The following is a 25823-nucleotide window of genomic DNA, read 5'->3' on the forward strand; positions in this document are numbered from 1 at the left end:
CTGTCTCTTTCCCTTTTTCGGGCTCCTCTATCTAGTGCATGCACGGTGGCACAGTGTTTAGCACTGTTGCCTCTCAGTGCCAGGGACCTGGATTCAATTCCAGCCTCGGGTGACTGTCTGTCTGTGTGGAGTCTGCACAGGGGTAGGGCCAAGGTGGGGTTATTCAGTGCAGACTCGATGGGCCGACTGGCCACCTTCTGCACGGTAGGGATTTTATGATTCATAAGCTTTTTTTGTTTAAAAGAAAATTACATCAAGCAGAAAGTCATATTAATGCAAATGAACTTGACACTCTCAACTAGTTTAATTATGATTTCTGGATGTTGAGGGTGTCTGCATGGGTTTCCTCCCACACACCAATGATGTGCAGGTTAAGTGGATTGGCCGTGCTAAATTGCCCCTTAGTGTCCCCAGATTTGTAGGTTGGGGGGATTAGTGGGGTAAATACTTGGTTATGGGGAACAGGTCTGGGTGGATGCTCCTTAGTGTCAGGGGGATTAGGTGGGGTTAGGAGGATAGAGCCAGGGTGGGATTGTTGTCAGTGCAGACTTGATGGGCCGAATGGCCTCCTTCTGCACTGTAGGGATTCTATAATTTGTATTAATTTTTTTGCTGGAGTCACACTTGTAAATAATACTTTGTCTCCCAAGTCTGACACATGGATTTTTATGTAGCTTTGACAAATTGAGTAAGGAACAGCCATGTCAGACTTGAAAACTTTCAAGGAAGCTGCTGTAATGTTTGGATTATTTCCCCACAACCTAAATTATAACTTGTAATTTTACTTTGTTTTTTTTTTAGGGAAAAAAAATCTCTCTGCTCTAAAATTCTGGAAGAATTTAAGAGTAAAGACAGGTCATTTGTCCAATGCACACTCAACATCATTACACTTCGTTACATTAAGGCCTCAGCGTTAACTTACTGTGAAATGAATGAAGCAGTGGCAGGATTTGATTTATTGTCACATGTATTGGGAAATGGCTTTTCTTGCACACCTATATAGACTGAAACATACCATTCATAGAGCACACGGGTGAAGGAAAGGAGAGAGTGCACAATACAGTGTTGGGGTGAGTTTTCTACATCCATTCTGACTGAGGGTCCCTAATAACTGAAAGAACATATTCATAAATGTCCTATACCTACAATGGTTTGTACTGCATTGATAGGTAAAATAAATGAACACATATAAAACTGCATTCTTCCTTTTTTTTCCTTTAAACTTATAGAAATTTTAAAATTAATTTTCATTTAGGAACGCAAGTACATGGAGAGTGCTTTCAAGACAAGTTTTCCGATCTGACATTATTACTTCCCAGATTTGTCACTCCACTGCTGTTTGCAGGGGAGGCGATGAGCTAGTGGTATTATCGCCAGACTATTAATCCAGAAATTCAGCTGTTCTGGGGACCTGGATTTGAATCCCACCATGGCAGATGGTGGAATTTGAATTCAATAAAAAGAAATCTGGAATTAAGAATCCACTGATGACCATGAAACCATTGTCGATTGTCAGAAATTTTAGGGAAAGAAATCTGTCTTTGCTGGTCTGGCCTATGTGATTACAGAGCACCAGCAATGTGGTTGACTCTCAACTGCCCTCCAGCAACAAAGTTAAAGTTTATTTATTAGTCACAAGTTGACTTGCATTTAACACTGCAATAAAGTTACTGTGAAAATCCCCCAGTCGCCAACACTCCAGTGCCTGTTCCGATACACTAAGGGAGAATTCAGCATGGCCAATCCACCTAACCAGCACATCTCTTGGACTGTGGGAGGAAACCAGAGCACCTGGAGGAAACCCAGGGAGAACGGGCTAACTCCACACAGACAGTGACCCGGGCCTCTGGTGCTGTGAGGTAGCAGTGCTAATCACTCTGCCACTGTGCTGCCCCACGGAATGAGCATATAAGAATGAGCAATAAATGCTGGTTGGCCAGCGACGCCCATGTCCCACGAATGAATTAAAAAAAAGATAATACAGGGGCTCCTTTTTTTATTTTGAGTAGCTGAATAGCTTTTCTATCGAAATGATGCACTTCAGTCAAGGGGCGATGCATAACCCTCCAGATAACAGTGCCTCTCAAAGAAGCATCAGCAGCTGGTGTATTTTTAGAAGTAGTTGAGACTTTTGCTGGCTGACTTTTTGCAAAAGATTTTTTTTCCTTTAGGCTGAGCCCCAATCAATTTCAAATTTAAAAAAAAAAGTGTTTAAAAATGACAATCTGCCAATCAATGTGAAATTAAATTATCAATTTTGGATAGCAGATTTATTTCTATGATGGCTCACATGACTTTTATTGAAAGCGTATGGCTCCAGAGTTTGAAAGATTTTCACAAACATTTCTTGAAAATAGATTTTTTTTTTAAAATGTGGCAATTGCAGAGGTGACTGTTAAAGTCCTGTCAATAACATTTCCCTTCAGTTTTCAAGTCATTGTGTATGGCAGTCAATGATGGCTTTACTCCTGTTGTTCCTTGTTAAAGGAAGATGCATGCTGACCACACTGAGCCTTCTAAATGGCCACAGAATTTCCTGACATGTCTTGTTTTGGTGTGCCAGATGCTGACACTCATTTATAGCTGTAGTGGTCCACAATTTTTCCAAAGTGCCTGTCACTGCCAAATTACAGTAAGAAGTTTAACAACACCAGGTTAAAGTCCAACAGGTTTATTTGGTAGCAAAAGCCACACAAGCTTTCGAAGCTCTAAGCCCCTTCTTCAGGTGAGTGGGAATTCTGTTCACAAACAGAGCTTATAAAGACACAGACTCAATTTACATGAATAATGGTTGGAATGCGAATACTTACAACTAATCAAGTCTTTAAGAAACAAAACCATGGGAGTGGAGAGAGCATCAAGACAGGCTAAAAAGATGTGTATTGTCTCCAGACAAGACAGCCAGTGAAACTCTGCAGGTCCACGCAACTGTGGGAGTTACAAATAGTGTGACATGAACCCCATATCCCGGTTGAGGCCGTCCACGTGTGTGCGGAACTTGGCTATCAGTTTCTGCTCAGCGACTCTGCGCTGTCGTGTGTCGCGAAGGCCGCCTTGGAGAACGCTTACCCGAATATCAGAGGCCGAATGCCCGTGACCGCTGAAGTGCTCCCCAACAGGAAGAGAACAGTATTGCCTGGTGATTGTCGAGCGGTGTTCATTCATCCGTTGTCGCAGCGTCTGCATAGTTTCCCCAATGTACCATGCCTCGGGACATCCTTTCTTGCAGCGTATCAGGTAGACAACGTTGGCCGAGTTGCAAGAGTATGTACCGTGTACCTGGTGGATGGTGTTCTCACGTGAGATGATGGCATCTGTGTCGATGATCCGGCACGTCTTGCAGAGGTTGCTGTGGCAGGGTTGTGTGGTGTCTTGGTCACTGTTCTCCTGAAGGCTGGGTAGTTTGCTGCGGACAATGGTCTGTTTGAGGTTGTGCGGTTGTTTGAAGGCAAGAAGTGGGGGTGTGGGGATGGCCTTGGCGAGATGTTCGTCTTCATCAATGACATGTTGAAGGCTCTGGAGGAGATGCCGTAGCTTCTCCGCTCCAGGGAAGTACTGGACAACGAAGGGTACTATGTCCACTGTGTCCTGTGTTTGTCGTCTGAGGAGGTCGGTGCGATTTTACGCTGTGGCGCGTTGGAACTGTTGATCAATGAGTCTAGCGCCATATCCTGTTCTTATGAGGGCATCTTTCAGCGTCTGGAGGTGTCTGTTGCGATCCTCCTCATCCGAGCAGATCCTGTGTATACGGAGGGCTTGTCCGTAGGGGATGGCTTCTTTAACGTGTTTAGGGTGGAAGCTGGAGAAGTGGAGCATCGTGAGGTTATCCGTGGGCTTGCGATACAGTGAGGTGCTGAGGTGACCGTCCTTAATGGAGATGCGCGTGTCCAAGAATGCAACCGATTCCGGAGAGTAGTCTATGGTGAGCCTGATGGTGGGATGGAACTTGTTGATGTCATCATATAGTTGTTTCAGTGATTGTTCACCATGAGTCTAAAGGAAGAAAATGTCATCGATGTATCTAGTGTATGGCATCGGTTGAAGGTCCCGTGCGGTGAAGAAGTCTTGTTCGAACCTGTGCATGAAGATGTTGGCATATTGGGGTGCAAATTTGGTCCCCATGGCTGTTCCGTGTGTCTGGATGAAGAACTGGTTGTTGAAGGTGAAGATATTGTGGTCCAGGATGAAGCGGATGAGATGTAAAATTGCATCTGGAAACTGGCAGTTGTTGGCGCTGAGCACTGAGGCCGTTGCAGCAATGCCATCGTCATGGGGGATGCTGGTGTAGAGTGCCGAGACATCCATTGTGACGAGGAGCACTCCTGGTTCAACTGCTCCATGTGTGCCGAGTTTCCGTAGGAAGTCCGTCATGTCGCGACAAAAGCTGGGGGTTCTTTGTACAATGGGTTTCAGGATGCCCTCGACATAGCCGGAGAGGTTCTCGCACAGGGTCCCATTGCCCGATACGATGGGACGGCCGGGTGTGTTTGCCTTGTGTATCTTCGGGAGGCAGTAGAGATCTCCAACGCGGGGAGTACGTGGGATGAGAGCACGGAGGGTGTTCTGAAGGTCCGGATCAAAGGTCTTGATCAGAGTGTTGAGTTGACGGGTGTGTTCTTTGGTCGGATCTGCGGGTAACTGTCTGTAGTGTTCCTCGTTGTTGAGTTGTCGGTACACTTCTTTGCAGTAATCTGTTCTGTTCAGTATGACGATGGCCCCTCCTTTGTCTGCTGGTTTGATGACAATGTTGCGGTTGGTCTTGAGAGCGTGGATGGCGTTACGTTGTGCTTGGGTGATGTTCGGGGCTGTCTTGTGAGTGCGGCTGATGAATTTGGTGTTGACGCACCTCCTGACGGCTTGGGCATACATGTCAAGTCGAGGGCAGCGGCCTTCCGGAGGAGTCCAATTCGACTCTTTCCTCTTCGGATGCACTGCGGATCTCTCTGTCGGCTGTTCCGGTTCATTGGCTGTCTCATTGTGTTCGTTGTTGGCCTCTTGGGGTTTGTGGAAGAACTCCCTCAGCCAAATTACACAGATTAGAATTGAGGAACCTGTTTTGGCTGAATATTCTAAAATGTCACCTCAATGGGGTAATTAAGAGTCTGCAGTGATAAATGAGTCATTATAACACTAGGGGCCCAGGTTTTTGTCCCTGTGTCAGTTTTGCCCAACTCAATGAACACAACCTTTAAAAATGGCCACCGGCAGGTGAAAATTCCAGTCAAGTTGGAGTTGACGGAGGTCAGGGGGGGAACACTGACAGCCCAAGTACAAGCATGTAAGCTGATGTGTTGCTAATAGATTTTGAAGAGGAGTTTAAATCTATAAGAAGAAGATTGTTTGTTTGAATTGGAACTGATCGAGATAGATTAGCAGCTAAGATTTGGGTCATGTTTAAGAATTTCAGTTGGTAAAAGATAAGCTGATTCATTTGTATAGTTAAACTGTATTGTTAAATAAAGTTTGTTTTGATAAAAGCTTCCTAGTGTTTCAATAGAATCACACCAGGAATGAAACACCTTATCCTCACGTTAATACCAAAATGTATATCATGTTTCTTGTGGGAGGTATGTTTTGCACGGTGCCAATTTGTCTGTAAAACATGCTGAGAATGCAGGCTAATTAATTGATTTTGGTGAGCAATGTTTGTTTTAATCTGAGTTGATGCATTTGTGTTTATTTGGGTTTTCCCCTGGGGTTTAGAGTAGGTTTTTGATTAGGTTGATTGACAGACGTGCTTAAGGGGAAGAGCTAAGCTTACAGGGAAAAACAGGCAGTTATCATAGTCATAGAGGTTTACAGCATGAAAAGAGGCCCTTTGGCCCAACTTGTCCATGCCTCCACTTTTCTTTTTAAAACCCCTAAGCTCATCCCAATTGCCCACATTTGGCCCAAATCCCTCTATATACCCATGTAACTGTCTAAACGCTTTTTAAAAGACAAAATTGTACCCACCTCTGGCAGCTTGTTCCAGATGCTCACCACCCTCTGAAAAATGCCCCTCTGGACACTTTTTTATCTCCCCTCTTGCCTTAAACCAATGCCTTCTAGTTTTAGACTCCCCTACTGTGGGACTCCCCTTTGGGAAAAGATATTGACTATCTAGCTGATCTATGGCCCTCATTATTTTATAGACCTCTATAAGATTACCCCTCGGCTTCCTATGCTCCTGTGGAAAAAGGTCCCAATCTATCCAGCCTCTCTTTCTAACTCAAACCATCAAGTCCTGGTAAATCTTTTCTGGATTCTATTAAACTAGAAAAAAAAAAATGTCCCTTTCTATAATAGGGTGACCAGCGGTACACCGTATTCTAAATGTGGCCTTACCAATGTCTTGTACAACTTCAAGACGTCCCAGCTCCTGTATTCAATGTTCTGACCAATGAAACCAAGCATGCTGAATGCCTTCTTCACCACTGTGTCCACCTGTGACTCCACTTTCAAGGAGCTATGAACATGTACCCCTAGATCTCTTTGTTCTGTAACTCTCCCCAATGCCCTACCATTAACCGAGTGAGAGAAAGAGATCTACCAAAATGCATCACCTCGCATTTATCTAAATTAAACACCATCTGCCGTTTGTCAGCCCACTGGCCCAATTGATCAAGATCCCGTTGCAATCTTGGAAAGCGTTCTTCACTATCTACTATGCCAGTTACTGCCAGGTTTTTTCGCTCTTGCGCTCACTCTCTCTCTCTCCTTCTCTCTCTCTCCTTCTCCAAAGGGGTTTTTGGAGGCTCCAGGACTGGCAATAGTTTAGCTAATTCATTAGTTAAACTCTGTTCTGATAAAAGCTTCCCAAAATTTAAAAATAATGTGTCAAAATCACACCTGGAGTAAAACATCTTATCCTCACAATGCCAAAATAGAAAAGCTGCTGGTGTCTAGTTGAACTTTATAAACGTACCTTGGGATTTCCGATCAATACCTTAACACTACCTTTTATTACCTCTGGAGTAGAGCTTGGGGAAGTGGTTGTTGGAGGGAGGGGTGAGTGGCCATTGTGCAACAACTCGAGGAATTGGCCATTTAAAAAAAAAAACTGCTTAGATTTTAATTTGGGTTGCCTCTCATGGCGGAATGATTTATAAAGAATATAAGATATATTGGAGAGAAACCTTTGCAATCACTGTTTATTTTCTTGTGGATTTTCTTGCACCAAAATTAAGTGCTGGATCGCTGGAATTTATGGAGGTTCGTCATGTTCTCACAGCAGATGGTTGTAAGATTCAAGATTTCCAATCTTGGTGTCACAGTTGTGCAGAGGGGGCCAAGTATCTGTCTGTGTAAATCAGGGAGTCCTAACCATGTCTGAAAGGATTACCATACATTTGTAACCACCAAGCTGCCTCATTGCTTTATTATTATTAATGCAAGGCTTGCAGAAACCAGGGGAAGTAAGGGAAAAAGAGCCAGTGCATTGGGCATGCGATCCCTGTTCTTATTGAGTAGGATGGGGGGGACTGCAATTTTTCCTCTCTGCTTGCTTTTCCATCTTTTCCAGAAGCCATCAATTCTCTCTCTGGAGAATGATTGCAGGGAAAATTGATTTTTACTTGTGTAAGAGAGCCGAGTGTGACGATACTATTCCTTTTTTAAGAAATGTATTTGAACCATGTTCTTGCACAGGATCTTTGTAGCAGTTCTATGCACTCGGTGCCATTGTGTCCACCTGGGATCATCCTAATTTCTGTGACCATTCTGAATTGTTGCTGCAGCCGCATAATTGCTTCTAGTGGCTCAAATGCTGGTTTTAATCTGAACTAATGCTGTTGTGCTGGGTTTTTTTTTCCCCCTGGGATTTTACAGTGGGGCTTGATTGGGATGATTGGCAAGAATGGTTATGTGATCGGGGAAGCTGGGCTTACACAGTATATTCAAGCTTGGGTGCTGCTTTGGAGTTGAGAGAGAGAGAGCAGTGTCTCTCTTTTCCCCTCAAGTTGGAGACTGGAATCTACCAGAAGATAAGATTCTGCTGTGAGAGAATGGATCTTTCTCTGAGAGTTGCTGGTTTGGAAACTGCTATGTGGATCTCTGTTCATAAGTGTTGAAAATCCAGCATCATGTGAACATACACCCTTCAGAATTAGCACAAAAACAAGTATGTTGTTCCAATTTAAAAGCAATTCCCATAGACCGAGATAGCTAGCTGTTAAGGTTTATACTTTGCCATGTCTGAGTCTTTTAATTGGTAAAAGTTTTTTTGGTTATATTCTAACAGTGTTCTTAAATAAAGTTTGTTTTGATAAAAGCTTCCTAGCCAGTTACTTGAATCATGTGTGGAGTGAAACGCCTTATGTTCACCCTAATGCCAAAATCAAATGTAAAATTTAGGGTCTAGGTTAACTTCATAAAAGACTTCGGAGTTTCTGGTCTGGGCCTTAATATGGGTAAGACACCGTCAGAGCTGTTGCAAATTTGATGGGCCGAATGGCCTCCTTCTGCATTGTAGGGATTCTATGATGAGGATTCAAACAGGTTTCCTGACAGAACAATCTACTGCAAATGTCCATTCCTTGTCTCTGGTGTCCACAGACACACACTGCTATTAGTGCGTTCCTGTACAATGATTGCGAATAAGAACATTGGCTAATTTCCTTCAACTATCCCAGGGACACCACCACTGTGAAATGTAACCGGGGGTTTGTGCCTGGGATCATAATTTCTGTGACCATTCTGACTCCCAGGCTGGAATTTTACCATCCCGCCCACCATGGGAATCGGAGTGGTGAGGGGCGGACCATGTAAAGGTCTGTTGATCTTGGGTGGGATTTTATGGCTTTGAGACCAGGGATTAGCTCCTAGTGTGTCAAGTCCTTTAGAAGAATCTGACCTGTTTTGTCAAAGCTACCATTTTTGGCAGAGGCTCTCATGACTAATGTATCTGTGATAAATCCAGTCATGCTTACGTTACATAAGTTGGAACTCCCACTGGAATTAAGTGTTTAGATCTCCTGGTGGGATTGATTTGCATTTTATTGCAAATGTAAACCGTTGCCTTGGTAACCCAGCTGCTGCTGAACGAGCCTCAATTTCTATTTCAAACTCTCCATAGCACAGGCTTCAGGAAATTGTTACAAGGCAGAATCCTTCTAAGGTGCTTCCGTTTGTAGCCACGTAGGATAAGAAATTAGGTTGTGGGGTTGGGGGAGGAGCAGGTTCTTTTGGCTGTGTCAAGCTGCTAGTTACTGCACATCCCAGTGGTTCCTCTAACATTTTCCTGTGCTGTCTCCAGAATGGAAGGTAAATCAACGTAATGGGCTATTCATGCTAAGTAGATTTTAAATCAATAAGTAAATAAAATCAAACCAGGAGGAGATGGGGAAAGCACAGACACCTTGCCCATCTTGCTCTGAGGCTAATGAGCCTACTGACTTCAGCGAGACATCTAGTGTCTAGTGACTGCATTAAGAACTCTTTTTTAAAAAATAGTGTGGTCCTTCAAGCCTTTGATTTTTCTTTTTAACCTTTTCAACTAGGGTATTCCTGAGCAATGGGCAAGACTTTTACAGACATCCAACATTACTAAACTGGAGCAGAAGAAAAACCCTCAAGCTGTTCTGGATGTCCTGAAATTCTACGATTCCAAAGAGACTGTGAATAATCAGAAATACATGAGTTTTACCTCTGGAGGTAAGGACCTGTAATCTCTCCATGCAGTATCTTATGCAAGTGTACCAGAAATTCCCCAGTATAATTTCTAGGATGCTAGACTGGGACTCTGAATTCATGACTTGCACATGTCTATAGAACTGTAAAATTCACTTTTTTTTATATATATATGTATTGGACTATTTATTTAACATCGCATTTTCCATTTAGCATGCACAAAGTGCAAATTTTTCTGTCATGTTGCTAGTATGCTAAATTTAGTTGTTTGCGGGTGTTGGGTTTGAAGCTGACATTCTAGCACCCGAATCTGTGTATTATGTTGCAAAATGATACTACAATATTGTGAATTCTCACTGGAAGAAGTAACAGACTAATGTTAAATAATTAATCATACACCATTGCTTAATATTTTCTTTGTTATTCTGGGGGGGAAAAAATGTTGAGAGTCAGTTTCATTGAATGGGATTGAAGGCCAAGGGTTTTTTAAACTCGAGTAGGGTTAGAAAGTCGAGTAATAATGCTTGCAAGGGAGTGGTGGGTGACTGAGGATGGGGTGAGCAAGAAATAAGGGTTCCAAGAAGGAGAGCAGTGCAGAGGGTGAGAATGGCCGCAGAACTGCAGATGGGATGAAATTGGAAAAGTTTATTTTGTGTCACAAGTAGGCTTACATTAACACTACAATGAAGTTACTGTGAAAATCTCCTGTTTGGGTACACCTGAGGGAGAATTTGGCATGGCCAATCGACCTAACCAGTGTATCTTTCCGATTGTGGGAGGGAACCGGAGCACCCGGAGGAAACTCACACAGACAAGAGGCAGACTGTGTGCATATTCTGGGAATCAAACCCGGGTCCCTGGTGCTGTGAGGGCGCTGTGCCAATCACTGTGCCACCTTTTGTAAGGGAGGAGCCAACAGTTTGGGAAGAGATGGGGAATAAGGCAAGAGACTAGATCGGAAGGGGACAGGAGAGTTGGAAAGAAGGGCAGAGGGAACAGGTGAATGAGGTAAAGGAGAATGTGAGGGGGAAGGGGGCAAAAAGGTATTGGAAGTGGTGAAGAGATGGCAGGAAGGGAAGAGAAAAAGAAAAACTGGGGAGGGGGGAGAAAAAAAGAAATTTGGTGCTTTTTTTTTTTCAGTTGGCAGAAATATAAAATAAGAGGCTGGAGATTTTCATTCTCGAGTTGGTTCTCCTTTGGAGCAAGGGTTCTTTTGGTGTATCAATACATTTTTGGTTTAGTCTTTCAGTTTGAACGCAGTTTTTAACTTTGATTACAGATCATCCAAACTCTGTGCAGATTGCGATGGAGAATATGTTCACAGAGTTTCAGTTCCATTAGCAGGAAAAGACTTGACTGCCATTTTGCCAGTTGAGTTTAACCAGTCAGAAATGAGAATTATTTTGGCTGTCCTCGTGTAAAGTTATGCTCACTGAGACAAAATTATATTTAATTTTTAAAATTTAGAGCTTCCATCGCACGAAGAGCACACTTAGTGCTGCAGAGGTGGTGCATTGTGGTGACTCAGGGATAAAGAATGGTTAATTGGTTGCATTTCTTAGTGAAGCTTTGCCTTGTCAGGCTGGGAATGTGATTGCTAATGGAATGGACAGCCGGGGGAGGATTTCCTTTTCACATTTAAGGTGAAAATCATATTATTTATGGACAAATACACAATTTTGCTTCACCTCGCATATTGAAAATTCTCCACCCCATACCCATATCTAATTTCAAACATTCCTAAGTCATGCTCAGATACAGAGTAGACACTGCTCAATAATGTGACTTCATCCAACCTCCGAAGACCTGTCCACACCTTGCCCTATATTAGTGTAGCCCCTCAATTTCCACACAAGCTACCCCTGACCCTCTGAGTGTACAATTTACAAGGGCAGTTTAGTTCTCTGAATCTAATCTGGGTAAAGACTATATCTAAGTGCATTTCACTTAAGAGCCCATTACAGGTGGAAGAGTGAGGGGACTTGCATCTCTAGGCAGACCTGAATCAGGTGTACCAACTCATTATATTTTTAATGTTGGGACTCAGTTCTCTATTAACATTGAGACTCAAATTCCAGTATTTGTCAGTGACGTAGATATGAGCGTAAAGCGATATTCCACTACTTCATACTTGCAATTACATTTTTGCTAAAATTAGTGAAGAATTTCAGCCACTGTATTATTCTGTAATTGTTATTGTTGTTTCTTTCTCTATCCTTTTGCTGCGATGGTGAGATATACATTCTGCTCCCAGGCTTCCCTCTGTGCCACTCTTGTACCAACCAGTAAGAGGTATTTTAAGAGTGCTACAATGACTTTTCTTCTGCTTGTTTCTTCGCTACCCCCTCCCTCCCTTTTTGAGGTTCCACTTTGCAGAAGGAAACTGAGGAATCCAGTAAAATAGAGAAGCACCTTCAACCCCTTGCTCAGTAGCATCACCTGTCTGGTGCTTCAAAATGCTAACACTGCCATGCCACTTAACACACAGAGTTTGTGTCACTTGAAGGCCTGCGGCTTAAGTCTGCATTTCTTCGAATCAGAGACCCTTGGGATAATTTTGGCTTTGTCTAGAATGGGAGTTATTGGACCAAGAGTTTCTCTCGATTCTCATCTCCATTGACTCCAGTGTAATTGGGAGAGGTATAATGGACAGCTGATTCGCTACTAGTCAAAGTCACAATTCCCCCACCCCCACTCCACTTCTGTTTCCAAGTGGCAACTGAGGTCATCATTGTGCATTTGTACCTGCCGTGAAGGCATCATTATTTCATCAGCTTGCAGACACGCTCCTTATTATGCCTATGTGCTTTCATTTTTTCATAGCTGGGCTGCACAATGGTCTGTCTGCATGTCAATGTGACATGACAGGGAGAACAGCTTAAATCAAGGAATTATGCACTGCATTTTACCAGGATTTTCTGCAATGAGTACAAGTATATAGTGGGGTCGTGACTACTGGATGCAAAGTATGGAGTTATAACTGGTTCAGTCATGTTCAATTATAGATAGTTATAGCTGGAAGTGAGTTGCATGCAGTAATCCATCACAAACAAGGGGTAGAAATAATTCAGTGTTCCTATTACTCATGTACAATTTTAAGCCTTTTCAACTGGGTTAATACTTTGAAATAGCACATCAGAATTTTACATTTTTGTAAATTAATCAAAAATTGTACCTTTGAGAAATTTCAACCTCGAATAGCCCAGCTTGGCCAGTTAGCATGATGAGATGTAATTACAATCTAAAATCTCCCTTGTGTTCCTTGATGTTTAATTTTCCATGTGAAACGGTAGATGCTTGATCTTTTGCTGCAGTACAGCTATGTTTGGAGAGGTGCAGCATAGGTGAAAGTAAATTGAAGGCAACAGCTGAGGGGTTGGATTTGTTGTTTGCATGACACAGGCAGTATTTGGGTCTTAAACAAAAATGCTAGATTACCAAGAAATAAACCGGTTGTTTTATATTGAAGCATTTTCAATGTCAGACATTTATTTTTGAAACAATTCAAAGGCATTAACCCCTTCAAAGTGATGGTTAAATCTTTTAGAAGAGGCATAGGAGACTGTGTTGCATTTTTACCACAATGATGCCACTTATAAGGGACATTGTGGCAGTTACGATGTGATTTACATTATTTGTGTTGCTTGCACAGCAAGAATCTTGCTAAACACATCTTTGAAGGTGTTGCCACTTCAAGATAACACTGCAGTGGCTTGCACTTCTATTTAAACTTAATATTTATCATGAAGTACAAATTCCAGTGGTAGATCTGACTAAAATCAAATTCCTGTCCCTCCCCTGCTCTCCCACTCCTTTTGAACAGTTTTTTTTTTCAGTCGTTTCTTATGTCTTTATTGAGATAAGTAACCAGTACAATACTGATAAAAGTATATATACTTCGTATGAGACTTTCTGTAATTTCTCTCCAATCACATTGCGTTTAAAAGCTGTTTGAATTTTATTGCAGCAGTCTATTCACTGATGGTCCCCCTTCTAAAGCAGTACAAGTGCGCAGAGATAACTGGTTGGTTGCCTGATTTTTGAATCTATGACATTGATTTGAAAATGACTGGTAGATAGTTGGGAGACAGGGTACGATGGCGGAAAATAAAAGGCAGAAGGGAATCCCTAGGGATGAGAGCCAAATTGACAGTTCTGATCCAGACTGATTCAACCAAGACCCCGACAAAGTCAATTTGGAAAATATAAAGTTTAACTAAATTTGGATTCATACAGATAGTCTTGGAGAAAAAAAAAAGGCCTGCTCCTGTCCGTAGAGGAAAAGAAAATGATCTCTGTGCATATGTGGGATCAGATTTTGCAACCTGCCAGAAAGTTCTATGCGTAGAGAATCTGTAATGGGTCTGCACAGTCTATATATGATTTGCATCCTGTTAACATTTTGATCATGGCATGTCAAATCTGTAAAGGGTCAACGTGCATACAAAATGTTTCTAACTTGGTGCTGTTGAGTAGGGATGCTTCTGATTTGTCACAGCTCCAGCTGGAGGGAGGTTGCATGTGCATGTCTTTGAGGGGTGAACAATGAGCATAGAATTCCCTTGCAGTTTTGGGGAAGGGCCATATCCATCGGATTCCCTTGCAGTCTTTAGGGTGGGAGCTGTCTGGATCAGATTGTTGGGCTCCATTGCAATCTTTGGAGGGAGTGTTAGTTCCTGGAGAGCCATGATCTTTGTGCAGCCATGTTGCAGTACCAAGGCAATGTTTTCATGCCCACATGCTGCCCTAGTTTAAATGTGGAGTTTAGATTTCAATTATCTGAATGTAAACTTCAAAAGTATCTGAATAATCTTCTGGAAGAGTCTCTTTAATGAAGTTAAGCCATGAGCTTTGAGCTAGTTCTCATTTTTTTGGGAAGCTGAACAAGTTCAAATTTGGAACCTCCAATGTGCAATGGAAGCCAGTCTCTGTTTCTCTCTACCCAGTAGTCTTTAATGAAATGTACTAAGCTTCCTTTGCAGGAAACGTGAAGGGTACCATGCTAATTGATCAAAAACTCCTAGATATGCATTTGTGTGGCAATTGAGCAACAAAAGTGTTTCTTGTACTTAATTTAGGTGACAGTTAACAATTGCCTTTCATGTAGAAATTTTCTGGGGGTGCGGGAATTGGGTGTCAGATATCTGGTTGGGAATATTAGGTGCTATTTAGCAGTGCTGAACTTGATCGATCCTTCATTTGACTGGTGGCAAATGAATGATGATAGTTAATGTGGCAGTGGTCTACCTGTACGCTTCATACTGAGAACCCTTCTTGGTCAGTCCGTCCAATCTCTCATTAGTTGCCCATCTCGTCAGACTATATACCATGATGGTAGAAACCCAATTGAAGTTTGTAAGGCAACTGAGAACGATTGACATCAAGGTTAAATTTAAGGGTGAATCTTCCAAGTACGTGCAGCTTGAGAGGAACGTTGCCTGATGCTAGTTAGTATATGTTGGGAAATGGTTGGTAGCACATTTTTCCATGAGATGGTTTGTGGAGATAGTGGGAGATTCCATCCTTGGACCCCGCTCTCTTTTACGCCAAGTTTGTGTCTTAAAGCTGGACCATACTTGATTGGCAAATGCCATTTTCTGCTATGATTCTGAGCAGTAAAACAACTTGCATTTGTATAGCGGCAGGATAATCATAAAATATCCCAGGAGGGTTATCAAACACAATTTGACAGCAAGCCGTGCATGGAGATATTAGCACAGGTGACCAAATTCTTGTTTAAAAAGTAGGTTTGAAGGAGCGATGTAAAGCAGGAGGAGAGGTAGAGATTTTAGGGAAGGAATTAAGAACTTGAGCCTTTGGAGCTGAAGTCATGGCTGCCACTGGTTCACACCAATAGCACAAGGTTTGATGAATTTTCTGATCTCAACTGGGCTGATTATGAAGACATTATAATTGACCTCTGCATCCCTAGACTCAGGAGTAAAGAAACAAAATTGGCCTGATTTCTTGCTATTGATTATTAACCAGTGATCTGAGCTGTAAGAGTATGTTTCAGGCTGTCAGGTGAGGGAGGAGGTTGATTTGGGACAATCCCCACAGTAAAATAGTATTACTTTTTGCTAAGGTTCATGCATCAAGAAATACCCGGGTTCGAATCCTGCCACCGCAGATGATTTGAATTCAACAAAAAATAATACCTGGAATTAAGAATCTACTGATGACCATGAAACGATTGTCAGAAAAACCCATCTGATTCACTAATGACCTTTTAAGGAAGGAAATCTGCCGCCCTTACCCGGTCTGGCCTACATGTGACTCCAGAGCCACAGCAAAGTGGTTGACTTTCAATTGCCCTTGGGCAATTAGGGATGGGCAATAAATACTGGCCCAGCCAGTGACACCCATGTCCCATGGATAAATATATATTTTAAAAAATTGAATGTGGTACTGAATAGCTTCCAAAATTGTTGGAATTATAACCCAATATGCGAAGGAAAGGAGAAGCAAAATTTGAGGCAATAAAAGGGAGACTCTCACTGGACATTTATGGATATAACGTATCAGTCAAGGGTTTTATGGAAAAATGTGATACAATTTGAAGTATTGCTTGCTTTGAAATAATCCAATATTTGACCCACTGGCAAAATTTTTGATTCTTTTCATATGTTGAAACTCTGTTCTTGACCCCAGTCTATGGATGCAATTCTCCAGCTGTTCACTAGTGGTGGATTCTCTGGTCGCGCCGCAGTGCACTCCTGCTGCAGATTTCCCAGTGGTATGGGGTGGCTACAATGGGAAATCCTATTGACAGCAGTGGAACCGAAGATCTGGCCTATATTATTCAGTGGAGTCAAATGATCCTAAAGCAATATTAAGCATACACCTCCCCAACCACCCCTGCTCCGAAAGCATTAGTTTAATGTTAATTTATTTCAAGCATACAATAAGCATTATTGCCTTTCTCTGAAGGACATATCACCATAAATAAAAAATAGGACAGTATAGCAAGTAGTTGTGTAGATGAAATCACATCATGATAAGAGTACCTGACATGAGACTAAACTTCCATGTGATTTCTTGATGAGAGATTGAAAGTTTATAAAAATGTCACATTCTGGAGATTGGTTTTAATATACTAATGGCAAAGTTTTTGCAGATTATGAAGGGTGGTTAAATTTTATGTCGCTAAATATTGATTAGATTGATCAGACAGAGTTCAAATCTCAGAAAAACAAATTAAAAATGGGTAAACTAGAACCAAGATGATTCTCACAATATTTCTTTATAATAAATAAGCTACCAAGGAAGGCCACTGAAGGAGATGTATAAATAAGAGATAGGATTGAGATCAACTAAAAAGAGATGGACTTGGGCCAAGCTACTACTGCTAGTTCCTAAACACTGACAGCAGAATTGGATTTTCAGAATCAAAGATGTTGAATATTGTGTGTAAAATCTGTTGTTTGAATAAAAGATTGCCAAGAATACCTCATACATGAAACTACAGATGCTGTGTATTTTTAACCTTTGCAGATAAACCAGCTGATGGATACATAGCAGCAAATGCTCTGGTGAGTATTAAAGCAAGCTTCAGATAGGCTGATTGACAAACTGACATCTAATTCTCAAGAACATGTGGAAGGTTGTGAACTGTTCAGATTAATTACTCTGTCTCGAGAATATCTCTTACGGTTTGCAGCAATTCGGTTTATATTCCATTCCATGTTTTCTTGTTCCTTCCTCAATTTCTGCCTTTACTCTCCCAAGTACGAACATAAGCCATTTGGCCCCGAAGCCTGCCCTGCCATTAAATAAGATGTTTGTTTCAAATGCCACATTCCCATCTACCCTTGGTAATATTTGATTTCCTTGTCCAACAAGAATCTATATATCTCTGCCTTAAAAATATTCAATCACCCTGTTTCCACCATCTTCTGAGGCAGAGTTCCAAAGTCACACAACCCTCAGAAAAAAAATGGTTCCTCATCTCTGTCCTGTGGTGGAGAGGGGGGGGGGGGGGGGGCTAATTTCAAGTATCCCCTAATTCTGGGTTCACCCACAAGAGGGAACATCATTTCCATGTCCACCTTGTCAATGGCATTCAGGATCTTATGCACTTCTATCATGTCACCCCTTACTCTTCTAAACTCTGGTGGAAACAAGCTCCGCCAGTTAGCTATCCTCACAAGGCAAGCTGCTCATTCCAGGTATCCACCTCGGAAACTAAAAGCAAAATTTTGCAGATGCTGGAAATCTGACATAAAAACAAACTGCTGAATAAACCCAGCAGGTCTGACAGCATCTGTGGAGACAGAAACAGAGTTAACGTTTGAGTCGATATGACCATCTACAGAATTAATCAAGTCAACTTCTTGAAACATCTCCAAAGCATTTGCATCATTCCTTAAATGAGATGTAAACTGCATAACTGGAACATAATGTTCAATTCTTCTCAATAAAGGATATCATTCCATTTGTCATCTTGATTATGTGCTATATATGCCTACTAACTTTGTAATTCTTGCACAAGAATGATTGGAACCCTCTGCACTTTAACATTCTGCAGTCTCTCCATTTAAGTAATACACTGCTTTTTTAAAATTCTTCCTGCCAACTTCACCTTTTCCCAAATTATACTCCAAATGGATTTTTGCCCACTCACTCAACCTATCTATACCCATCTGCAAACTCCATATGTCTCCTTCAGCACATACTTTCCTACCTACCTTTGTTTGCAAATTTAGCTACCATGCCTTCACTCCATCCCGGTAAATTGTAAAACGTCGAGTCTCCTGCGGGACCCCTCATTCTTGGGCTGCTTGCAGCCCTCCAGCAACTCATCCAAATAACGTTTCATGCGTCAGACAAGACGGCAAGTATTGGTAGACAGTTCGATGCACTGGTAACAATGGAAATACGGAGGAGAGTATCGATGCCATTTAAGATGTAGCAAAATCATACAACTGTCTGGGAGAATACACATCTTGTCATTCTGCTAACTTTTAAGATCCCAAGAACAATACATTTGGATAGTCTCGGTACAAATTGAGAGAGAAGTACCAGAGTGTAGAACTTCCAGAATTCCAAATTGATTGACCCAGGATGACAATTGTAAGAAATGGAATTCTCATGCTTGAGTGGGGCAGGAGAAGGCGATAATTCTGGGTGAATCTTGTGCCTTTTCACCCCCCCCCCCCCCCCCCCCCCCCCACCCTTGTTTCAGGCAAGAGGGGGATAGCGGAGACTTGACACCTTCCTGCCCCCACCGTAATTAAATCTGTGGTGGAAAGGACTGTGGATGATCTTCTCACTCTGCCACTAATTGAGGCCCTTGAGGGCAATTAATGCCACTGCCTGTCAACCGACATTTTATCGATTACATAGGGTTTGTTAGTGTGAATTACACTGTTAATGTTAAGAGAAATAGGTGATGGGTATTAATAGTCTTTGAGTACATAAAATAGGGTATTGCTGGAACATTGGCTTGTCATGATGTGGAGATGCCGGTGTTGGACTGGGGTGAACACAGTGGGTGTTGTTAAAACTCTTACATTGGCTTGTGTCAGAGGAGAGCTGTGAGACTAAACAAGTCAACAAACTCTCTCAATAAAAGAAGAGCTTTGTGGGGCGATCTTGTCAAAACAATACCAAGTGCCAAACAAGTGTGAAAGCGGGAGAGTTTCAGGTCAGTTTTTGGGCAAATTTCAAAAATCCAATCTTGTCACTCTGAGCAAAAATGAAGAAAGAGCTGTTTTCCAGCAGTAACAAGAGGGTGGGGCCATGCTCACCATAAAGCCAACTGCTTACCTCAGAGTGCACCACTGTGCATGCATTGATCTCTCTTTCCTGTGCAGTAGCATAAATAGATGCATCAAGCACTCCCACCCTGTTCTCGCTGCCCCCCTTGCAATTGCTGCTCTTCCCCCGTCAATTGCTGGTTGCAGAGTGTGCAGTTTCCCCCACCTCCCATTAGCAATCCCCCCCCCCCCCCCCCCCCCACCTCAGTCCCTGCCTAGTGGCCAGTGCCAGGGTGCCAGACTGGCACTGTCCAAGCAGCACTGCCCCCTCGCCTCCTGTGAGGTCTTCATGGCCTCCGGTCCTCCCGATGTAACAAGCACCATGGCAACACTAAAAGTGTGCTTTTTAACGCTGAAGTGCAGCTTCTTTTCCAACTAATGCACCTTTTTCTATTATAAACTCGAGCACAAAGTCCTTTTCATTTTTTCTGTCCTTCATTGTTCTCCCTGCCTTTGTCTTTTAATCTTCAGGTTTTCCCCATAAAATCCCTGGACTGGACTTTAAACGGAGAAGAGAAGGTTGAGCGAAGATTTGATAGAGGTATTCAAAATCATGAGGTCTGGGCAGAGTAGATAGAGAAAGATGTTGATCCTCCTGAAGGAACTCTTCCATGGAAGGCAATAAAATAAAACAAAAATTACTCTAATCTAACTTATAAATCAAAAATAAAGGCCTCATCCTGGGCCATTCCAAGCTCCCCACAAATCCCAACAGGTTCTTATTTATACTGAGTGAGCTGATCATCACATTTTGTCATTGGTTACATAGTTTACTGGGTCAGCTGACCCTTGCAGCTTGTTACCATTGGTCACACTACAACAGACCCCATGTTATCATTGGTTACAGTCTAACAAAAGACTGTTCCCACTGGTGAATAATCAAGAACCAGAGGGCACAGATTTAAAGTAGTTGGAAAAAGGAGCAATGGATGGTATTAGGAAAAACTTTCTCACACAGCCTGGGGTTAGGGTCTGGAATGCACTGCTTGCCAGTGTGATGGAGGGTCAATTGAGGCATGCAAAAGGGAGTTGGATCATTATCTGAAAAGGGAAAATGTGCAAGGCAGGAGAGTGGCACTAGGTAAACTGGTCCTTCAGAGGCTCAGCAGACACCTGCCGAGTGGCGGTCTCCTGTGCTGTAACCATTCTGAGTCTATTCTTTGACTCCAACAAAACAGTTGTGGGTTTGGCTTTAAGGCTGGGCTTTCACAAGTGTGCTGGGTACTTACCATAGCCCTGCTGAGAAATACTTCTGTCTAAATTGTTCCATTCTTATGAAGAAAAAAAATCTCCAAAGAATTGAGTTGAATATTTAAAACTGGACTAACATCATTTGAAACAACATGAACATCACGCAGAGTACATTAGCCAAGTCCTGTGGATACGGGAAAATGAAATAAACACAGAAAATGCTGGAAATATTCAGCAAGTCGGGCAGCATCTGTCGAGAGAGAAACTGAGTTAATGTTTCAAGTTGGTGCCCTTTCATAAGAACTCTATACATATATTTCTAATCTTTAATTGTGATTTGGGTGACTGGAATCATGGTTAGACACTTCAGCTGATTTCTCTTTAGAGCTACGAGGATTGTTAAATTAAAAAAGGCAGTGAACGGAGGAAAACAGCAAAGGCTTTGTCCGTGGTCACACTTGACAAAGCTGAGGGCTATTAATGCAGTGCCGCTAATGCTAATTTATTCATTTCTCATTGTGAGAACTTCTTGCAGTCAAATTAATTTGATTCATAAGTCTTCAAATTTGTAATCGTACCAAAAAATACATTCCAATGGAAAATATGATTAGTTACAATTCACGCTAATTTCTGCCATCTGCAGGTACACTATTCATTCAAGACTGCATTCCTTGTGATAAATGAATTGAAATACTAATAGCTTTAAGCTAGTTATCCGTTTGACTAAAGTTTTTATAAAAAAAACTGGAAATCGTTTGAACTTAAAGTCTTGTTTTATTTTCCCCCAAAAATAAACTTTATTTATAAAATTTGAAAAGTACATCAAGTGCCAAACAGTTTAATTGCTTTCATCTGGTTCACTAATGTCCTTTGGGGAAAGAAATCTGCCGTCCTTGCCTGGTCTGGTCTACTTGTGTCTCCAGAGCCACAACAATGTAGTTGACTCTCAACTGCCCTCCAAGGGCAACTAGGGATGGCCAGCTAGTGATGCCCATGTCCCACAAATGAATAAAAAAGTGTGTGGTACTCTGTGTATTGAGATACCTCAACTACAGGGTATATTTACAATATATATGTACATTTCATGCCAAATATCCGCTGGCGTATACACCCCAGGGTTTTTTAACATGAGTTTCAACCCGTCAGTGCGCTGTGGAGAGGTGGGAATTGTGGCCTTTTACCCATCGAACCTTTATGGTAGTTACAGCAAGCTTTAGTCCATTCCTGGATCTTGGAATATGCCATGCTGTAACACAACCTCAACATATCTGAGCAGACCAGGCCGCAGCTATCGCCAAACAACTTTCATTTTTGCCCCCCTTGAACGAGGGAGATGGTGGTATAGTAATAATATCGCTGGTCTACTAATCCCCAGGCCTAGGCTTATTTGCTAGAGTGGCACAGTGGTTAGCAGCACCCTGAATCCAGGTTCAATTCTGGCCTTGGGTCACTGTCTGTGTGGAGTTTGCACATTCTCCCCATGTCTGCGTGGATTTCCTGCGGGTGGCCATGTTTACTCCGACAGTCTGAAGATGTGCAGATGAGGTGGATTGGTCCATGCTAAATTGCCCCTTAGTGCCTCAAGATGTGACCCAAATTCAGCAGCAGTTGATATTTGCCTCCATGTGCACCTCTGGAAACAGTCCAGAGAGCGTGGCACCTCGTAATGTAGCGGATTGGGATGAACCTCAACAAAAACAACTGCACAATTTCCAGAGCTGCTTTGGAAAGGCACATTCTGGAAGGAAGTTGATGACTATTTCATCCCCACCCCAGCTACCTTGAGGATAGTATGCATTGACCCTGAAACTCTCGGTGTGTATGAAGGAAAACCCTTCTCAGCACCAGCCAAGCTACGTCTTGGTGCTTGTTTGAAAGTTCCGGTGATGAGGAATTTGACCGTCTGCTCCGGAAGCTATCCAAAAGGACCCACCATCTCCTTTTCCTGCAGAGCTTTGAGGGCATTACTTGTAAATGGACTTGTGATCAAAGCTGTTGTTCGCATAACCTTTTCCCTGAGGAACTTGTGGTACAGTAAAGTCCAGCTGAATATATATTTTTTGGGGGGGGGAAAAATAAAAGAAATTTGGTTTCAAAAGATTTTCTAGGTGAAATTTTCCCAAAAATTAACTGTCATTTTTGGGTTAGGAAACCGGTGCGATTCGCGCCAACACATCCAGTACAAATTGGATCACTATCTTCCCGCACTTGGTCATTTTTTGGGAGGGGAATGGGTTTTGAGCCAGTTCTACGAGGGGAAGGATCTAAATGTATCATTAAGCCCGGCATCACAGCAATCGGGTGCCCCTTTTAAAGGGCGCCCCCATCACAAAGTGAAAGTGAAGACTCCCTCCCTCCATACACACACATCGGGACCCTCATTGAAGGCATGTTTCTTACCCCCTCCCCAACATGGATCATTGACCTATTTCCCCAGGCCCCCAACTCTCAAGCCCTGCATTTTGGCACTGCCCCCTGGCTCTGGAGGTTTGGCACTTAAGGCGCAAGAAGCACTACCAGGGTGCCAGGCTGGCAGTGTCACGTGGGCACTGCCCAGCCATGCCCCCAACCATCCAGGGCTTCAATGCCTTCTGAGCCCCTCGGCATAGCCATTACGGCTGGTCTCCATTTGTGGAGATCAGTAGTGATTCACGCCAGGTTCCTGCTGTGCCTGAGGGTCAGAGAATTACGAGAGCCAGGAAAGTCCAGCTTGAAATTGACTAAACTTAATTAATATTTAAATATGCTAATCTAGTTCTCGCCCTCATCGGGTGGAAACCAGATTAAGCCCAGCTGCGGGGACTGGGAGAATCACAAATGGGGTTCTCGCTGGTGTTGAACTCGCTGGTGTTGAACACACTGGTCCCGTCTCCTACGACCTCCGACCCCAGCTCCAGCATGATCTGTGGTGGGGGCAACGCAGCCGTAAAACTGCCCCTTTTCTGTTCTAGTTTATTCAAACACCCGTTAAGTTACCTGAGGAAACCAGCACAAACTGGACAGTTGAGGACAGAAAATTAGCCGCTCTTCCCCTGCCAGATGTCATGTTGGCATCTTCCGCTACAAAATGGCAATAACTGTATAATCTGAGTAGACATATTTACTGAGATTTTGAACATAGATTTCCTTTCACTGTGCCCCAATGCCACATGAGGAACACAAAGGGATTGATTGCGTTACATAAGGCAGCAGAGTAGAAACTGTCTATGGGGTGGCTAAACTCTTTCCCTCTATGTCCTTCCCTGTTTTTGCTTTTAATTCTATTTTGACTTGCATTCCTTTTACCCTTTCCAACCCCTTGCCTGAAATATTCATTAGCTTTGCTTCTGTTTAACTTTCTCACCCTGATGTGTTTTAGTTGTTCCACTAGTTCTTCTTTACCTTGGTCCTTCCAAATTTCCAGCTCTCTTGTTTTTTCTTTCTCGCTCACTGCCTTCTCCTGCTGCACATGCACTTGATCTCTCCATTAAATAAATGATAAATAGTTGTGAATTCATGTTATATTTCAGCTATTGGGGAATTTACTGGGTTAAAAAGCTAGCTGAATGCAATATCCAGTTGAAGGTTTGGTACATTTTGTGCTAAAGTTGGTGGAATACGAATTTATTGATTCAGGAGATTAATTTAGAGTCCATTGGTATGTCATTGAAATAGTAAATTGTATATTGATAAAGTAAGCAGTTATGTGGAGGTGAAAGGAGTTCAACCTTGTGTTCTCCTCTGTCCCCTCTGCCCCCTTTACAATAGTAAGAAGTCTCTCCACACCACTAGTGGCTTTTGCTACCAAATAAACTTGTTGGACTTTAACCTGGTGTTGTGAGACTTCTTACTGTGTTTATCCCAGTCCAACGCCGGCATCTCCACATCATGACTACCCTTTACAATACACCAGACATTAAGTTCCTTTTGTCCATTTCTTATCTATTTGATATGGTACAGCCGGCCCTGGCAGGACAGGGGAGTGGGCAGCAAAGGAGACATTGTGAACATCTGGCAGCGCATTGTTTTTCTCCCAAATGGCAGCAAACCCAATACACTTGAGTGCAAACTCTTCCAAGTTGCATCTGAGCATTGCACATTATTCCCCACTCCTTTTGTAAGGCAATGCTTAAAACAGGAAAAAGAAAAATGGCTTCTGTTGTAGCTGTCCTTCCTTTTAATAAAAAACCTCCAAACTATTAGAAAGAATTTATTATTTTAAATAGTCTTTGAAGATTTCTGCCTTTTTTTGTTCTCCCTAATGAACTTCTTTACAGAGTGACACACTGATCACAACCTCCCAAGGTGACTGAATACAGGGTGGGATTTTATGGCCTCGCTCATCCCAAAACCAAAAACTCCCACCCAAGGTCGATGGACCTTTCTATTGTCCGCCCCTTCGCTAGCTCCAATTCCCGTGGCAGGCGGGGCGGTACAGTTCCAACTAATGATTCAACTGCAACAGGAAGTTGTATTTGTATAGCATCTTTGATGCAATAAAACGTGTCAAGTTGCAGTGGTTAATGGAGAAACGTGAGGTTGAGAGGCAGCGACATGTAGGGAGGGAATTCCAGCATTTAGAGCCTTGGCGACTGAAGGCACGGACACCAACGGTGGAGCAATTAAAGTTGGGAATGCGCAAAAGAACAGAATTAGATGAGTGTAATACAACTTCAGTTGTTATTGTTACCCTCAGTACATCTAGAGTGTCAACATTTACTGCTGAGGTAAAGTGTTTGTAACATAAAGAAGGAACTTTAAGGGCAAATACAAGGAATTATAAATATCACAAGATCAGCCACTTACAACCGGGTCACGTACGAGTGCTTCTCCTGACATCAATTTGCAGCAATGAACTAGGGCTATCTACTTGGAAACAACTTGTTTCACTGTTTTCCCTCAAACAACTCTCAATTTAGTTTGAATAAATTCCTGTTTTGAAGGTCCATAATAGCATTGCCACTTCTTGTATGTTTAGTTAAAGGAGTAACTATTTAAACCTAGCTCAATCAATTATAATATTGCAGCACAGGTTAATAAGGCTTCTAAATATGTAATAATTCAACCTTGTTTGGAAAAAGCTTACTGTCCAGAACTATATTCTCATCAAAGTTTTGCAGCAAGATAATTTTAGTATTGACCTCCTCAGCACCTGTACTCTACATGAAACAGAGACAGAAAGTGGAAGTTATAATTTCAGGTCAATAAGCCTCTTCCTTCCTCCTCAATGCTACGCACTTACATTTATGGAGCAAGCATAGGATGCTACGGTTTTTGTTATATTCC

General features: G+C 42.4%; 1 protein-coding gene across 6 annotated transcripts in view; it reads left to right on the top strand.

The window, feature by feature from the left end:
* LOC144493066 (serine/threonine-protein kinase PAK 3) overlaps positions 1–25823 on the top strand; it is a 240624-nt gene that overhangs the window by 161820 nt on the left and 52981 nt on the right. For 5 of the 6 annotated variants that reach the window (XM_078211928.1, XM_078211929.1, XM_078211932.1 and 2 more), the window contains 3 exons: positions 9480–9633; positions 13577–13633; positions 17104–17141. In XM_078211928.1, coding sequence (XP_078068054.1) covers positions 9480–9633; positions 13577–13633; positions 17104–17141 — 249 coding nt within the window. The remainder of the gene's footprint in view (positions 1–9479; positions 9634–13576; positions 13634–17103; positions 17142–25823) is intronic. The other variant, XM_078211933.1, reaches the window with a different exon arrangement.

The sequence above is a fragment of the Mustelus asterias genome, chromosome 4 (assembly GCF_964213995.1).
Source record: "Mustelus asterias chromosome 4, sMusAst1.hap1.1, whole genome shotgun sequence".
NCBI classification, from domain to species: Eukaryota; Metazoa; Chordata; class Chondrichthyes; order Carcharhiniformes; family Triakidae; genus Mustelus; species Mustelus asterias.